A 17,500-nucleotide genomic window follows, 5' to 3' on the forward strand; every position below is an offset into this window, starting at 1 on the left:
GACAATTTCGAGTGGGCCCCAAGTTGGAAAAGGTTGGGAACCCCTGGTGTATGGTATTGTAATGTGCTGTAATGTAATGTAAAGTAGTGTTATGCCATGTTGTCACGATGCTTGTTGCCTAGGTAACAACACGGAGAGTTGGGCGGCAAACCTGCATAGTGAGGAGTTCCAGCTGTTGTGTCCCCATGACGCCCGAGCAGGCGTCACCCAGTACCGCCACTGCAACCTGGCCAGGGTCCCCGCGCACGCCGTCATGACACACACCGACACACACACACACTCCCTCTACGGCCTCCTGGACAAGGCACAGGTAGTATATACACACACACACACACACACACACACGCACGCGCACGCGCACACACACACACACACACACACACACACACACACACACACACACACACACACACACACACACACACACACACACACACACACACAGTGAAGCATTCTCTCCGTAATGCAACCTTTGTACAACAATAAGCTTACATACAGTATGTACAGTATACCAATAGGCCTATGTATGTGTGTGTGTGTGTGTGTTCGTGTTGGTGTGTAGCGCTCTGGCGTGTTCAAAATGTTTGAGTCCGCATCGCATGGTGGACGGGATCTGATCTTCAAAGACTCCACCCAGCGCATCGTGGGCGTGGCCAACAGACGCACCTATCAGGAGTGGCTTGGCCAGGAGTACATGGACACACTGCTCGCCATGGAGTGCACATCCGCCGCCACCGCAGGTGTGTGTGTGTGTGTGTGTGTGTGTGTGTGTGTGTGTGTGTGTGTGTGTGTGTGTGTGTGTGTGTGTGTGTGTGTGTGTGTGTGTGTGTGTGTGAGTGTGTGTTTGTATGGATAAGTTCTGTATGTATGTGTGCAGATATGTACTGTATGGGTATGTATTGCATGTGTTTGTGTGCACATGCTTTACGACGGTAAAGTCCATTTCAACCATTGTGCATTGTGTGTGTGCGTGCGTGCATGCGTGTGTGCGTGCGTGTGTGTGTGTGTCTGTATTTTCTATTTGTGTTTCAGGCCAGTCTTTCTCCTCTCTGCTGGCGTTTGCGATCCTGTCATCCTTCTTGGCCGGCTGGTTGCAGTGATGTCTGTCACCACCAGAGGTCACTGTGCTGCAGTGATGTCTTGTGTCCACTAGATGTCGCTGTGTCTCCAATGTCCTGATCTGCTCTCACATGATGATTGTTCTGCACTTGCTCTGCTCTTATGCTACTAAATGACTGATAAATGACGGGGAAAGCTACTTAAGCTACTGATTAACTGATTAATGGGGGGGGGGGGACTATATGCCTGATTTTGTGTTAATATACTTATGTACACACACACACACACACACACACACACACACACACACACACACACACACACACACACACACACACACACACACACACACACACACACACACACACACACACACACACACACACACACACACACACTAACCCCACTTATCTTCCAGACCTGATAGGACTGAGGGCATTGGCCATATCAGTGTGTATGCGTTGCCTGTTACATACCCCAAACCCGACCTTAATTCAGACCCTGACCCTGATCACGAAGCCCACCCACATAACAAGCCCAACACTCACCCATTCCACTCTAATCTAACTCGAACCCGACACCCAAACCCCACACCAGGTACTGGTGCCCTAAGGGCAGAAGCCATATCAGTGTGTATGCGTTGCCTGTTACATACCTCATCCCAACTCCAAACCTTGACCTTGACTCCGACCCTGACCCTGACCCTTTACCAACCCCAACATTCATAGAATCCCAATGGCGTCTCCAAATTGTTCCACATGTGGGTTTTTTCCGCGCTGGAAAGGATACAGATATAGTCTAATGTAATCTAGGCCTAACCCAACTCTATCCCCAACTCAACCCCCACGCCAGGTACTGGTAGGCCTAGAGGCAGAAGCCATATCAGTGTGTATGCGTTGCCTGTTACTAACATTCAACCAACCCTTAACCCAACCCTGACGCTATTCATAAATCCAAGCCCACTTGAACCCAAGCCCCAACCCCTGGTAGGCCTAATAAGGGCAGTAGCCATATCAGTGTGTATGCGTTGCCTGTTACATACCTAATGCCAACCCATATGACAACCCCAACACTTACCCAGCCCCACTAACATAATCCCAACTCAAACCTAACCCCATCCCACTACTGGTGGGCCTAAGGGCAGAAGCCATATCAGTGTGTATGCGTTGCCTGTTACATGCCTGCTGTTGTAGGAGGCCGAGATGAGGCCTCCTGTCGAGATTTGCACCCATGTGTTTGTGTTGTTGTTGTTGAGCATGCCCATGTATACAGTATGGGCCGTATGTATCTATGTCTTTGGTGTTTACTACATACAGTATATGGTGCTGGCCAAAGAGCCTTGAATGCTACAGAGAGTACTCACGGCACAAATCCATGCAGAGTTCATGCAGTGTCCATTATCACCTTTTATTCTGTTGGTTTTATTGGTGGTTTATAGACAATGATGTAGCATCATCTACCGATCTGCCACCTGCTAGCTGGCATGGCTACCTGTCACAACACAACCACCAACATGGCACACACTGGGCCCATTTGTGGGAATGTATTTTTAGAAATAGTCGGCTACTTTACACGCTGAGGGGTGAATTTTCCTGCCAGTGAGCTCGCTTAGTATCAAGGCTCTTTGCGTTTGACTACTGAATTAGCACCATCTAGTGGTCATCAGACGCACCTGCGCTGCTGGCTCAGGCTGGTGTTGTCTGGCCACACACACCCACACTGCTCTCACACACACACACACACACACGCGCACACACACACACACACACACACACACACACACACACACACACACACACACACACACACACACACACACACACACACACACACACACACACACACACACACACACACACCGCTGACTCCTGCCTTCATGTATTTGTGCACTTTGTGTGATTTATATTGTTTTAATATTTTACAGCTATTTTTCTACACACTGGCCAGGTGCCATATCAGTGAATATGTACTGGCGATGTGTTCTGTTTTCATGAATGCTAAGTTGCCTCCTAATAGTTTTTTCTTTGATGAAATGAACTCTATGTAACTAATATTTAGTTGCCAGGCCAGTGAGCCTGCTCCAGTATTGCTACATACTGTAACGTACTACTGTAACGCACAAAACTCTTTGCTTCAGTTCTCTGGGAAATAAAAGAGCATAACATTGACCTTGGACTCTTTTCTCGTCTTCTGTGTGATACTGGTTATTATATGTAAACATGCAGTCTTAAATTTGAATTTATATGTAGCATAATGCATTCTTGCAGCTGTAATTGCCAACCAGTGCCCAGGCTATTGCCATTGCATTGCATTACATTACATTACATTTCACTCAACTGATATTTTACTTCAAAGTGGCAATTTAACATATTATTGGTTACAGTCTTTGGAGCAGGGTAAGGTTGCTTGCTCAAGGGCCTTTAACACATGGCCTGTGGATTGTGCAAGGGGACTATCACATTGTGGTGGTAGGTGTTATTCAAAAGACCAACGGCCGCCCTAAACTTTTAATAACCTACATTAGTATTACTATAACGCATTGCTAGTTCATTAGCAGTGTTGGGCAGTAATGCATTACAAAAGTAATTAATTACTGTAATGCATTACTTTTTGCTGTAATGCAGTAATGTAAGGCATTGCAGGGGAAAATATCTGTAATATTTACTTAATTACAATGTTGAAAAACTCAAGTTACAATGCATTACAATGACCTGGATTTTAGTGGTATTCAGTGGCGAGTCAGAAAGAAGCTATTCCTGAACCTGGTAGTTTTTAGTCTGCATGCTGTAAAAAGCACCTCCTGGATGAGAGGTGAAAAGTCATGACTGAGTTTGATTTACACTGTAATAAACTGCCAGATCCATATTTAGGTCTGCAGTTCTTTTAAAGTAGCCTAACTAAAGTAATGCAAATAGTGTAATGCCTTACATTTTAAATATAGTAATATTGTAGTTCAAGGGGTTATTTTGAAAAGACAGTAACATGTAATCAATAATGCATTACGGTTTTTGAGTAACTTGCCCAATACTGTTCATTAGTAAAACACTTTGAACATCTATTTCCCGACTTGAAGTAGAACTAGGTGCACCGCCGCAACAGCAGGTGGCAGCACAACAGATGGCAAAACAATCCAGCTCTTCCCAACAGTTACGTATATCCGGGAGGACCCACGGTTTACAAATGAACAGTGGGAAAAATTGAACAGCTGAGCTGTGCACGTTTTGTTAAACGCAAATATGTCTGTAAAATTAAACGCCTTGCATAGTGACTCATACGTTGACATAAGTCAGTACAGAGACCAACATTTCAAGGTAAGAATGATTGTTGTCTCAATTTCCCCCTGAACCCGTAAAACGCACTCACGTGAACGTTAGCAATGGTTAGCAAGCTCCATAGATTTCCCTGCTTCTGTTGGCTGCGTTAGGTGTTTCCACAAAGCTGGCGTGATGTGTACATTGATTCAACAGTATATTCCCCGCTATGGTTAAAGAAAAGCTGAGTTTAGAGTCACACTTGTTTGCTTGGGTAAGTCAAACGACTGAAACTTGGTTAGCCGGGCCGGTAGCCTTGCTTATTGTTGCAGCCTTGCTTATTGTTGCAGCCTTCTGTTCTCTCCCTGTTCCTTCCTGTCTGTTGCTCTCCAGAAAGACTCTGTTCCTATAGCTCCTTACCAGTATTTACCTTACCCGAAATTCGTACAGCATCCTGCTTCCCAAACACAGCCAAGGTGGTTTGTAAAATCTGATTATTTATCCCAAAGTAATGGAGGTGGGCATGGCTTGTGTAACAGTGCCTTTTGTGAACCTTCACACTGTTATCTTTACTGTTTTTTTAGTAAGTGTGTGGTTTAGTTGGAAATAAATCATGTATTTACTGTGAAACAAGAACTGAGAATGGGAAATAAAATCACCCATTCATTCATTCACCTTGTGTCCACAGGGTAACCGTGTGGAGCAGGAGCGTCTGCTACGCCAGAGCAACACGCTGTACGTGGGCAACCTGTCCTTCTACACCACCGAGGAACAGGTGCATGAGCTCTTCTCCAAGAGCGGCGATGTCAAGAGAATCATCATCGGCCTCGACAAGGTGAAGAAGACGGCCTGCGGGTTCTGCTTCGTAGAGTATCCTTCACCTGCCATCGTGTGTGTGTGTGGTGTGCACGCACTTGATGCGGGAGGAGAGAAGTATGAACTGGCTGTGTGTGTGTGTGTGTGTGTGTGTGTGTGTGTGTGTGTGTGTGTGTGTGTGTGTGTGTGTGTGTGTGTGTGAGAGAGAGAGAGAGAGAGAGAGAGAGAGAGAGAGAGATTGTGAGTATTATATGATCTGTTTGTGATCTTCAACCTATGTGAGATTAGTGTGTGGGGCCCTTAATGTGTGTATGTGAGAGACTGTGTGTATAAGATGATGTGTGTGTGTGTGTGTGGTCCTTAACCTGAGTGTGAGATACTACTCGCGTGCGGATGCAGAGAATGCCATGCGCTTCGTCAACGGAACGCGACTTGACGACAGAATCATCCGTACGGACTGGGACGCCGGCTTCAAGGATGGACGCCAATACGGCAGAGGAAAATCAGGAGGACAGGTGAGGCAGACGCGCGCACGCACACAAACACACGCGCATGCGCGCGCGGCGACACGCACACACTAGAACGAACAGCGACTGTGTGTGTGGCTGGAACGGGTCTGTGTGTCCTGCTATCCTAAATAAATACAAGAAGAATTTTACTTGACTGCAGATTTTCATTTTCTTTCTTTAAAAAAACTATGTACCGTAAATTTCCAAATAATGGCCCGGGCTATTATTTGTCTGAATCGCGTGAGAGACCGGGCGAATATTTGAGACAGGCGGCTATTTGGAACAGGCGATTAATTCCTTCTTTCCAAAAAATATTTCCCTAAACTGGGAAAATATGGTGCTCAATTGCTTTAAGCAATAGCCTAGGCTATGTTATTGTTAAATGTACAGTTAACACAGCAGGTGTTAATGCGTGATGCGCGATTTTGAAGACTCGAAGAACATTATCGGGGAGGGTTGAGGATAAATCTTAAACCTTTCCTTATTAATGGAAAATTAATTCCATGTTTTAGAAAGTATTCAAGAACCTAAACAATATGTAATTGCTGCACAGTTCAAGGGCTAGGCTATTTATTCAGTGAGGTTGTGGATATTGACACCTTCCTCAGCGACCGCGGATAGCTCCCACCCTTGCGCTTCTCATATGGCTGTCACGCATGGAACTGGAAGAGAGCGCGCAGTTCAAGACAAGCGGCATGAATGCAATTGTACAGTAGCTTTAAACAACTGGTGTCTGTAGTGAAATTATCACAGCGGTGGTAGATGATTTTTATGAAGATATGGAGGTCTAGTCTACCCGGTATCCTACTTTGCAGCAAACAAAAACCAACAGACAAAATTGCTGAATGTGTATGCAGTAGTGCCTATAGCGAATGATTCTCCTACCAGGACCTTGTGGATAATATTGCCACCTTTCCCCTCTCCTGCGGTAGCCAGTTGCCTTCTCAAAAGAGTGCGCACTGTTGGAGTGCACATCAGCGACGACCTCTCTTGGACCACCAACACTACATCACTGGCGAAGAAGGCCCATCAGCGTCTCTACTTCTTGCGCAAACTAAAGAAGGCAAGTGCTACACCCTCCATCATGACAACATTCTACAGAGGAACCATAGAGAGCGTCGTGTCCAGCTGCATCACAGTGTGGGGAGGAAGCTGCACGGAGAAAAACAGGAAGACACTCCAGCGTGTTGTGAACACAGCGAAGAAGATCATTGGAGTACCACTCCCCTCCCTGCAGGACATTTACACCGCACGCCTCACCCGAAAAGCACTGATGATCATCAAAGACACAAGCCACCCTGCACACAAACTGTTCAGCCTCCTGCCCTCTGGAAAGAGGTACAGGCGCCTCCGTTCCCGTACCACCAGGCTTGCAAGCAGCACGATGCATCAAGCAATCAAGACACTGAACACTCAACCCACTCTCCCTTCACTGTCAGCCTCTAGCCAGCCAGGCCACTGACAACGCTCCCCCCCCTCATCCCCACCACCATATCTGCGACTGAACATTCCACCTGCACTACTACATCTGTGACTGAACTTTCAACCTGCACTAACTCAAAACATACACATGCACACACACACACACACACACACACACACACACACACACACACAAGCACACTGCACTTTCTGCACTAAACCCAAACATACACACACTGACACACAACTCATACTCACACACATACACACACACACACACACACACACACACACACACATACACAGGTACACACACACAGACGCACACCGCACTTTCTACCTGCACTAAACACACACACACACACACACACACACACACACACACACACACACACACGCACACACGCACACAAAACACATACAAACACACACACACACATACTGCTGCTGGTGTATTTAATAAAAACCTTTTTTTAATTATTTATTTCTTCAAATGCTACTATTACTATGTCAGAACGCTATAAAGGACTTTTAGAAAAAAGAACAACAAAATACCTCCTCTTAATGTATGTTCTCTACAAGTCTTCTGTTGTCCAGTCTTGCACTTTAAATGTCTGTATGAGCAATGTCTACGTCCATACTGTCTATGTCCATGTATGAGTACTGTCTATGTCTATACTGTCTATGTCCTTACCTAGATTAGTCTATGTCTGCATGGGAGAGCAAGAAACGCAATTTCAAATTCTTTGTATGACCAGTGCATGTAAAGAAATTGACAATAAACTTGACTTGACTTGACTTGACTGTTCAAGACCCGCGGCAAGACCGCAACGGTCATCTGCGTGGTGTCAGCATTCAGCCAAAACGGTGACAGGCCCTTTTTTATATAAAGATACCTGATTCACAGCAGCCAAAATCAGTCAGACAATAAGTGATTAACGAGTACGTGCAGGGTAGTGAATGCTCCTTCTACCAGGGTTTAAGTTTGCAATTGGAGAGGGGTGATTGAAGGGCTAAATTAAGTCCGAAATCAAAATGATTAAAATACGGTCGATTTATTTACAATACCCTACATGACCGAAAGAAAATGTGAAGGAGGTCAACAGAAAATAACCATGAGGACTATAGGCAACGTCAAAGTAAAATACAAACACGAAATCAAACAAAGCTTTTTTTAATGCGGCAACACTTCAAGATTCACAAAACCCACTGGGTAACAGCAGGTTTTACGCACACATTTCGAAGCGGTTAATCACAGATGCCGCTCTCTTCCTTGCTCTCCCAAGCCCTAACGGACACTGGGTTTAATACACCCTGCAATACTGGTGAACTTTTATTCAATTACCATTTCATTTGTCCATGCGAAGACCTTTACGCGGTGGTTAACTAAAAGTAGCCTAGGCCGAATTAAGGTAGGCTACAGCCTAACACAAAACGTTTCCATCTGCACAGATGTCACATATTAATAGGCTAGACCTACCATACACAAAAAAGTAAAGCTAGCAAATGAAACTGAAAAGCATTTAAATGCACATCCCACTAAACAATCTCTTCCCCAAAGTCAAAGTTACAACGGTGTGCGCTTCCGCCACGCAGATTGATGCTTGATTAAAGTGTGTTGATCAGTGCAGTGCGTGCAGGGTGTGTGCGAGTGCGTGCTTCGCCATCCACATTGAAGAAAGTTCACTTCAACATGTCAACAATGTCTCATGTGTCAATATAGTGCACAAATCATTAAACGCATTGTTGGCATAAGAGAAAATGTTTGCCAGTTTAGTGCGAAGGGAAGAGAATCCGAGTGCAGAGAGGCTGCATATTTCGTGTTGACTTTACATTTCATTTCGTTGGACGCTTGTCGCAAATGTCATTTTCTCTCATCACATGTCTAGGCTACTCGTTTTAAATGTGTATTTTACCCACATTTACCCGTAGGCTATTACAGCGTTAAACCATACCCTGAAACACGCTGCTTCCCCGAGTTTTAGATAGCAACATTTCCGACATTTCGCTTCACTGACGCAGCGGTTGATGGTCAAAGACGCAACGCAAGGGCGTAACAATGTTGGTGACATTGGTGGGGACATAATGTGTCCGTACCTTGCGTTTAGCGGGAGTCTGCATTTTTTAGACGCAATTTCCAGCATTTTAACCAATTCTGGGGTGGATAGTGACAAAACCCTTTTGATTCACAGGGGACAAGATTGGCAAGATTGAGATTTTTTTTTTTGGGTAAGCAAATCATTAAAGTGTCTGGCATGTGTAAGATGTTTTGTTATTAAGTGTTTCTGAAAAATCAGAATCTGTGTAAGTAAAGCATGTAATATGAGTTTGGGTGCTGCAGTCTTAGGGCATTTTGATTTATTTAAATTTTGTATAAATGAACTGATGAAGTTTTAAGCGCACACTGCATAGATGAGTACCATTAGAGTTACCAGTGAGAATTTATCAGCTCTGTAGGCCTACACTTCCCACAAAAGTAAAACGCCAATAGTCAAAATATTAAGGTCCAGCAATTGTTTTATTAATTCTTGTTCAGGTTATTCACCGTGAGAAATAACTTACATGTAGAAATCAATTGTAAAAATGAATGAACTATAAAATAGAATACTGCTTACATTCACAAACAAAGAGAAAAAGGTTATCGGCCACTAAAGCTCAGTAAGAAGAATATGAAACCTTACAAAAGAAATCTATTTTGTAGCTTTTAGCCTAAGCCTAGGCTATTTGAGCCTGACCTGAGCTAGGCTATTTGCCCAAATCTTGCATGAACGAGCCAAATGCATGGCGACGCCGGTCATTGACAGAACTGCTGGCATATTTATTTTAAATTAATACCATCCAACCTGTCCTGGTGGATATGGCAGACGAGACGGCAGCATGGTTCAATCGTGCTTGTATCATCGTTGTCCTGAGCCATGTTTTGAGCCTTCTCAGAGCACTGAAACTTCGCTCAGCCTCTGTTGATGACACAGGCATAACCAATAAAAGCCTCCACAGTGTGTGAAGCGACATTTCACTGAGGGGGGACGTGACCGAATAGGTTTTTACAAGACTGTTCTGTGAAATACTCCGCTGACTTGGTGAAATAGCCTCTTATGTCCTTCAGTTTCCTTTTCCTGCCCGAGGCAGACATGATGACTCGGCGTATACCAGTACACCGAAAGTAGACCGTCCGTTGGCAGCTGTTTTCCCGTTATTCTGTTGCTGAAATATTTCTGTTATTCTCGTCAGCTGTTATTCTGCTGTCATCGCGCGCTTAGCTACCAACCTAGCAACGATAACTATTGCAGAAAGATGAGCCAATCACAGATACCTAGCAAGGCTGTCCCCACCAATGACACGCCGTCTTTGGCAGAAGGTACTGATGAGGGTAAAGTTAACAATTTCCCGACTGCCGTGCAATTACCCCTTCAAAATTGGTATGGACATTTTCAACGTATCCAAATATTGGTATGGACACGTCCATAGTGTCCATACGCAATTTTACGCCCGTGACGCAACGCATCCTAAAAACTAAACAAAACAATATAAGGGGGGAAACATGCAGCGCCGGTGGTCAAGCCTTCTTCCTTTGGTCATTTAATGATCATTTAGACCGGGCTTTTATTTGGAACCGGCCATTATCTGTCCAAATATCCTCGTGCACCCGGCCCTTAAAAGGAACCCGGCCGCTAATTGGAACTCGGCTATTATATGGAACTTTACGGTATATATATTTGGCTGACCAGACGTCCCGGTTTAACCGGGACAGTCCGGGTTTGGAGTCGTGTGTCCCAGGTCCCAGGTAAAATTGATCAGAATGCAGGAAATTGCATCTACAAAAATAAAAAAAAATCCTGGGGAAGGACCCCCAGACCCGCCCTCCAAATACAACTCCAGGCCTTTTTATTAGAATAGCATGAAAAAGTTGATTTATTTCCATAATTCCATCAATAATGTTAAACTGTCATGGATTGTAGATTCATGGCCCAGTTTTTTAACTAATCCAATCATTATTTTTTTTCTTTTTATATACGTTGGCCTTCCAGCTCAAAAAACCCATGAATTGGGGAATCGCATTATTAGAATATTGTTATAAAATCACATTTTTCTTCAAAATTCAGGTCACATTAAATCAGTTGGAATTTGGTACTTTCTACATAACATGCAATGGTCAATACTTGGTTAGGACATTCTCTGTCTTCATAATGGCCATGATGCGTTTAACATTGAAGTCAATGGCAAAAACAGTGCATAGGAGTTATGGAAGCCCAGAAATCCTTGATGCTTTGCTGTCAGCTGTTCTTGTTTGTTGACCTGGTACCCCACACTTCACTCTTCAATATACCCTGTAGATTTCCATGCCACGTTTTGGCGCTAACTCACCAGTTTAATTCTAAATAACCAGAAATGAAACCCCATTGAAAATGAATGGGGTTTAATTTCTGTTGAGTTAGAATTAAACTGGTGAGTCAACGTATATAAGGCCAACGTATAGGCCAACGTATATAAAAAGAACGTATATAAGGCCAACGTATAGGCCAAGGCCAACGTATATATAAAAAAAAAAAATAATGATTGGAATAGTTAAAAAACTGGGCCATGAATCTACAATCCATGACAGTTTAACATTATTGATGGAATTATGGAAATAAATCAACTTTTTCATGGTATTCTAATAAAAAGGCCTGGAGCTGTACGTTGGCCTTCCAGCTCAAAAAACCCATGAATTGGGGAATTCGCATTATTAGAATATTGTTATAAAATCACATTTTTCTTAGTCAAAATTTGGGTCACATTAAATCAGTTGAAATTTGGTACTTTCTACATAACATGCAATGGTCAATACTTGGTTAGGACATTCTCTGTCTTCATAATGGCCATGATGCGTTTAACATTGAAGTCAATGGCAAAAACAGTGCATGGGAGTTATGGAAGCCCAGATATCCTTGATGCTTTGCTGTCAGCTGTTCTTGCTTGTTGACCTGGTGCCCCACACTTCACTCTTCAATATACCCTGTAGATTTCCATGCCACGTTTTGGTGTTAACTCACCTGTTTAATTCTAACTCGCCAGAAATAAAACCCGAGCTGGAGCTGTATTGTCCTTCAGTCACGCACGACGTGTCCCGGTTTCAGACTACAAAAATCTGGTCACCCTAATATATATATAATATATATATATATACATATATATATACATATATATATATATATTATAAACTACTGATTTTGTATAAGCGGACCTGAGTCCTGGTCCCCATGTGCAATGCATGCTGCCCAAATGTAGTGAGGCGTGCTGCAGGGCTCATGCATGACATTACTTCCAGAGTTGGGTTATCTATAACAAGTGTGTGTGTGTGTGTGTGTGTATGTGTGTGTGTGTGTGTGTGTATTGCAGGTGAGGGATGAGTATCGTCAGGACTACGACCCGGCTCGAGGAGGCTACGGCAAACTGGCGGCCCAACACCAGGGAAGCTCAGAGGGACGACAGACATTTTAGAGACACACACAGACACACCAGGGACGGAAGACATTTTAGACTGGAGACCACACACACACACACACCCCAAGTATTTTAGACCTTTACACCTGCAAACAAGGTGGCCGATGGTGTGGGGTGGGGGTGCATTGTAGGAGACCAGGAAGCGGTTAGGGGTTGGGGAGGGGGGTTGTAAGGTGCCTAGGATGGTAACATTTTGGGTGGAGATTGTTTTTCTGTACAGTAATGTTTTCACTTTTTATGAATAAAACCCAAAATATGTTTAGTGGTGCCTGACTTGTGTTTTGTGTGTGGTGGTCAGTGTGAAGCATCACTGCGAGGAATGTTGTCATGTGTAAGGTGTGTCTTTGAAGATTTCATCTTTATAACGGGTATGTGTGTTCCATAAAGCTATTTATAAGGTGTGTGTGTGTGTGTGTGTTCTACATCATATTCCTTGTATAAGATATAATGTGTTTACAATGAGCTATCCCCCCTTTTACAGCATGGGATTCTGACTTTTTAAAAACGCATTGAAATCCTAATGATGGACTAGCCCAGACAGTGTAGGATATGTTAAATGTACCCAAATACTAGAAATGCACAGAACATGGCATGTTGGTGAATAGCCTATATACTTCCCAAGGGGTGTCCAACAGAAGGTCCGGGGGCCGGATGAGGCCCGGGAGATGTGTTAATCTGGCCCCAGACTTGTATGGGATAAATCTAAGAATGTAAAGAGTAAATTTCCAGCCCGTTCCGGTCATGAAAATTTTCTAATTATTTTCAGAATGACCAACATTATCTTTTGCATGGGCGTAGGTTTAGGGGGGGACGCTTGTGACATGTCCCTACCAATATTTAAGGGATATAAAATTGTCCCTACCAATTTTAGCCATATTATTTTTATGTATCGAAAATCTACATTGATTAGTTTAATATGTCAATATACTACAAAGTGGTAGCATTTATTAAAAAATATATATATATATTGAACTGGCTGTGTTCTTTATGATATGAGAGACTCCGCGGTTTATTCGGAGATATGGCGACCCACGTCGCTATTGGGTGTAACAGACTGAAGGGTCATTAGACGGCAGCCAGGTAGTTTCAGGTGGAAGCAGTGGTCCATGTGCTAGTGGTGCTGAAAGCCCCAACTTAAACTGAATCGGTGTTTCAACATCAGCTTTATAAGCTTCAGAGACGACAAAAGAAAAGGGCGGTAAGTTATTTCGGCATCGCAAGCGCAACACCAGAAGAATGATATTTTGAAGACGGTCAAACGCTAAATGCGGTTGATCATGCTTGCTCATGACGACAAACAAGTAGCGCTTGCCGCGTGAGGTAAAAAGTTTAGCAAAATACATTTCCAGTTGTGACTCCTCTGGCATTCTTCTGAGAATAACAGTCAACTGTATTTTGTGGGTAGGGAAACGTTCTCTCATGCGCAGCTTCTCCTAGGATAAAAAGAGCCGCTTTCCGTAAGGATTCTTAAAGGAGCCGCCGCCCTTTTTTAAGTCAGTGAGAGATTCTCTCTCTCTCTCTCTCTCTCTCTCTCTCTCTCTCTCTCTCTCTCTCTCTCTCTCTCTCTCTCTCTCTCTCTCTCTCTCTCTCTCTTTCTCCCTCTCTCTGCTATGTCCAGGCCCAATAGAAATGCTGAATCGTTGAAGCAATCTTGTTCAAATGATAGATGTAGCCTATAGGCCTATGTATTTTACATGTACCACTTGGGTCTATAGCACTGTTTATTTTTGGAAAAAAGGAGATGAGCCCTGGTCTATGTGCCACCTGGCTTAAGAAACCCTCTTCTCAAGAAGTCATTATTTTGGTAACGCACATAGCCTATTTGAGCAAATTTTAAAATATATTAATGTATATCAATCTGGTATACAGTGGGATTAATCTAGATTTAAAAAAAAACACAATCTATGAAATTGGGTGCGGGGTGAAGTTGTCCCTACCAAAGCTCACACGAAACCTACGCCCTTGATCTTTTGGAATCACTAGGGCAAAAAGGTGAACATGGACACAGAGATAATGGGACAGACAATTAGAGGGGTGCACCCATTGAGAGTAAATAGAAGGGGTGCACCTCAATGTGATGGACTAGCAATATAATTCATCCAATTTAACATAAACATATGCCGCCATAGGCCCTATAGTTTTGAAATTTGAATTGTAAATTTAAATGTATGAATGTATGGGTTAATTTCATTATAGCCTAATAATGCGCCATAACCTCATAGGCCTTCCGACTCCAATTTTACTGCATCACCACCACTGGTACCTAACTCTTAATTACATCCGAGGTAAGTGTCGGCTGATCAGGTTCCCTGCCCGGTATGGGTTGAACAAAGCAGTGTGGATCAGCTAGACCTGCTCAGGTTTCACCTGTGGCCCGACGCAGAGCTTAGAGTCACTGGCGCACAATGCACCCGGTAATGACAAGACAATGAAGGCTAGTCTACACATCTGCGGCCAGAAAACATCATTACAGCGAAAAGTGAGTGTTTGTGCAGGTCATGTAATTTTGCTGTAGACATCTCCTGTGTCGACCCACCAGGGACGGTCTGGGTGCGCGCCCCCGTTTCCAAGGTAACCATGAAAGGCAACAAACAGGTCGAGCGCGCAGGTCCAACTCATACTTCATGTTGAAAACTGACTAAATTTGCAGGCAAATGAAATGACAGATGAGAGTGTGTACAAATGGAGACTTGTAAAACTGGATCAAATGGGACGGTGTCTGATCCGGTTAAGCAACATGTTCCGTTTCCCATTGGATACATTTACGGCACCGAGCGAGACAAAGTGAGAAACGGCTTGGAGAGCCAAGTGTGGCCAGATGGGTCCAGATATGAAGGAGAGTTTCAGAACGACCTGAAACACGGAGTGGGTGTTTATACGTGGCCCAACGGAGAGGTATGGCGTTTTTGTCTACAATCATATGGTTTTACAACACATAATCTTATTGTTTATGTTTGTAAAATTTTTCGTGACAACGAGAACAGTAGGCTAAATAGTGAAATAATGGCTAAAAGAATATATAAATGGGCCTAAATTAACGAATGAATGGATGCTGCAGTCTATGTTGAGTCTGAGATATTTGTAGCAAACAGACAAGCAAACCACAGCTTGAACAAAGAAGCCTAAGCTTAGTAGCCTACACAGAATGGCCTGGAAAGTAATGATAAATGTGGTTACAAAGTGGAACATGCAGCAGCAAACAAGCACATCACAACAACCAGGCAAGCAAACAACTAGGCAATTGCCGCGGGCCTCCACTCTAGGGGGCCACCGGGGCTTACTTTTGCATAGGTCTGCCTTATTAATAACAACGCTTTTAATTATGAAGCAAATAGTTCTTCCGTATGAATGTTTATTCACATGCCCTACCCACCCACACATGTTGTTATGTGGCTTATAATAAATAATAAATAATACATTTTATTTTGAGCGCCTTTCAAAATACCCAAGGACACTTTACAATCAAAAACAAATACATAACAATAGGGAAAGTATAACAAAGCTTCAGTGAATTAACTACTAATTAATTATGGTGCAATGATTTAAATACATAACATTACACTTTATCCAAAGCTACTTAGCCTACAGTTATTTTAGATACAGGGTATTGATTACAGTCCCAGAGCAATGTGGGGTTAGGTGTCTTGCTCAGGGGCACTTCAGCCATGGCTGGAGGTGTAGGGAGATGTAAGGGTGGGATTTGAACCTGCAACTCACTGATCTTAAGACCAGCTCTCTAACCAATACGCCACTGCTGATTTATTTCGATTATGTAGGCCTATGTACAGAAAGCTTACATGTTTTCATGTTTTTCTTCATGGTTTTCATGATCCTAACTTTTTATGTCAAATGCCTGTAGGTCTATGAGGGTGCCTTCTTCCAAGATCAACGGCATGGCAAGGGCACGTACACCTGGCCAGACGGCTCCAAGTTCACCGGGAAGTTTTATTTGAATCGGAAGGAGGGCTATGGCGTCCAGACCTTTCCCGACGGCACAGTCTTCAAGGTACCAATGTCAACACTTTGGAAATGACGTTTAAAAATTGTGGATTCTGTGGACTCACTTTGACACCAGGTTGAGAAACAGCTCTGCTCCTCTTCTATGGCCAGATAACAATATGTGTGCCATTCACCACATACAGTATGTGTGCCATTCTGTAAGCGTTTGGAATGAGGGCACATCCCACTAAACAGGTGCCGGATTAAACCTGATCTATAAATGAATAAAGAAAATCCACACACGGTTTCTCCTTCCAGTTTATTATACGCAAGTGTCAACCAGTATGGTCCTAACAGCTACACATGACCTACACCTGACTGGTCTTACTGGTCTTCAACAGTGTGCAGATTTTCTTTCTTTCTTCACTGTGTGGCCAGTACCCAGAGGCGATCCTAGGGTCAGGAGAGGCCCCAAGCGAAAATTCAAAGGAATGAACATTTGAAACAAAAATTCCACTACTGCCTAGGCCTAGTAGCCTAGTAGCTTAGTAAAGCGAGAGCTGTTATTCACCATCCAGGGGCTTGGGGGCCCCAAGCGGCTGCCTGCCTTGCCTGGTGACAAGATGCGCCTCTGCCAGTACCATGCTATCTGACTGTTGCTGTGTCCTGCACATAGGGCCTGTACCACGCGGACGAGAGGCTGGGGCCCGGACTGATGACCTACGCGGACGGCCGCCAGGACGTGGGCCTGTGGCACCGCTGCCGCCTGCTGAGCCTGTGCACGCGGCTGGAGCATGCCTTCAGCCTGGTGTCCCTGCCGGTCTTCCAGAGCTACGGGCAGGCGGCGATGAAGCAGCCGGCCGAGGTGCTGACGCCCCGCTCCGCCGCGCGCGTCAAGCGCCGGGAGCTCCGGGAGCACGTGGAGGACGAGCGCTTCATCCTGCCGGCCCACACGCTGCGCTACGCCAACGACCCCGACCTGATGCCCCTGCCCCCCCGCCTGCGCAGGCAGCTCGACGC

At 44.3% G+C, this 17,500-nt stretch overlaps 3 protein-coding genes across 3 annotated transcripts in view; all 3 read left to right on the plus strand.

The window, feature by feature from the left end:
• The window catches only part of meltf (melanotransferrin), a 14,687-nt gene extending 13,457 nt beyond the window's left edge, over positions 1–1,230 (plus strand). Inside the window, exons 14-16 of the mRNA XM_063200069.1 lie at positions 123–310; positions 563–740; positions 1,033–1,230. Coding sequence (XP_063056139.1) covers positions 123–310; positions 563–740; positions 1,033–1,100 — 434 coding nt within the window. The 3' untranslated portion in view covers positions 1,101–1,230. The remainder of the gene's footprint in view (positions 1–122; positions 311–562; positions 741–1,032) is intronic.
• A 2,974-nt stretch (positions 1,231–4,204) lies between these two features.
• ncbp2 (nuclear cap binding protein subunit 2) lies at positions 4,205–12,803 on the plus strand. Its single transcript, XM_063200070.1, has 4 exons — positions 4,205–4,370; positions 4,999–5,180; positions 5,503–5,641; positions 12,437–12,803. Exons 1-4 carry the CDS (start codon positions 4,296–4,298, stop codon positions 12,536–12,538), a joined length of 498 nt encoding a protein of 165 aa, XP_063056140.1. The 5' UTR covers positions 4,205–4,295; the 3' UTR covers positions 12,539–12,803.
• Positions 12,804–15,125: 2,322 nt separating this feature from the next.
• ankmy1 (ankyrin repeat and MYND domain containing 1) overlaps positions 15,126–17,500 on the plus strand; it is an 18,255-nt gene continuing 15,880 nt past the window's right edge. The window contains exons 1-3 of the mRNA XM_063200771.1: positions 15,126–15,436; positions 16,401–16,547; positions 17,157–17,500. The exon at positions 17,157–17,500 is cut by the window's right edge and continues 123 nt beyond it. Coding sequence (XP_063056841.1) covers positions 15,224–15,436; positions 16,401–16,547; positions 17,157–17,500 — 704 coding nt within the window. The 5' untranslated portion in view covers positions 15,126–15,223. The remainder of the gene's footprint in view (positions 15,437–16,400; positions 16,548–17,156) is intronic.

Source organism: Engraulis encrasicolus, chromosome 6, assembly GCF_034702125.1.
Source record: "Engraulis encrasicolus isolate BLACKSEA-1 chromosome 6, IST_EnEncr_1.0, whole genome shotgun sequence".
NCBI lineage: Eukaryota > Metazoa > Chordata > Actinopteri > Clupeiformes > Engraulidae > Engraulis > Engraulis encrasicolus.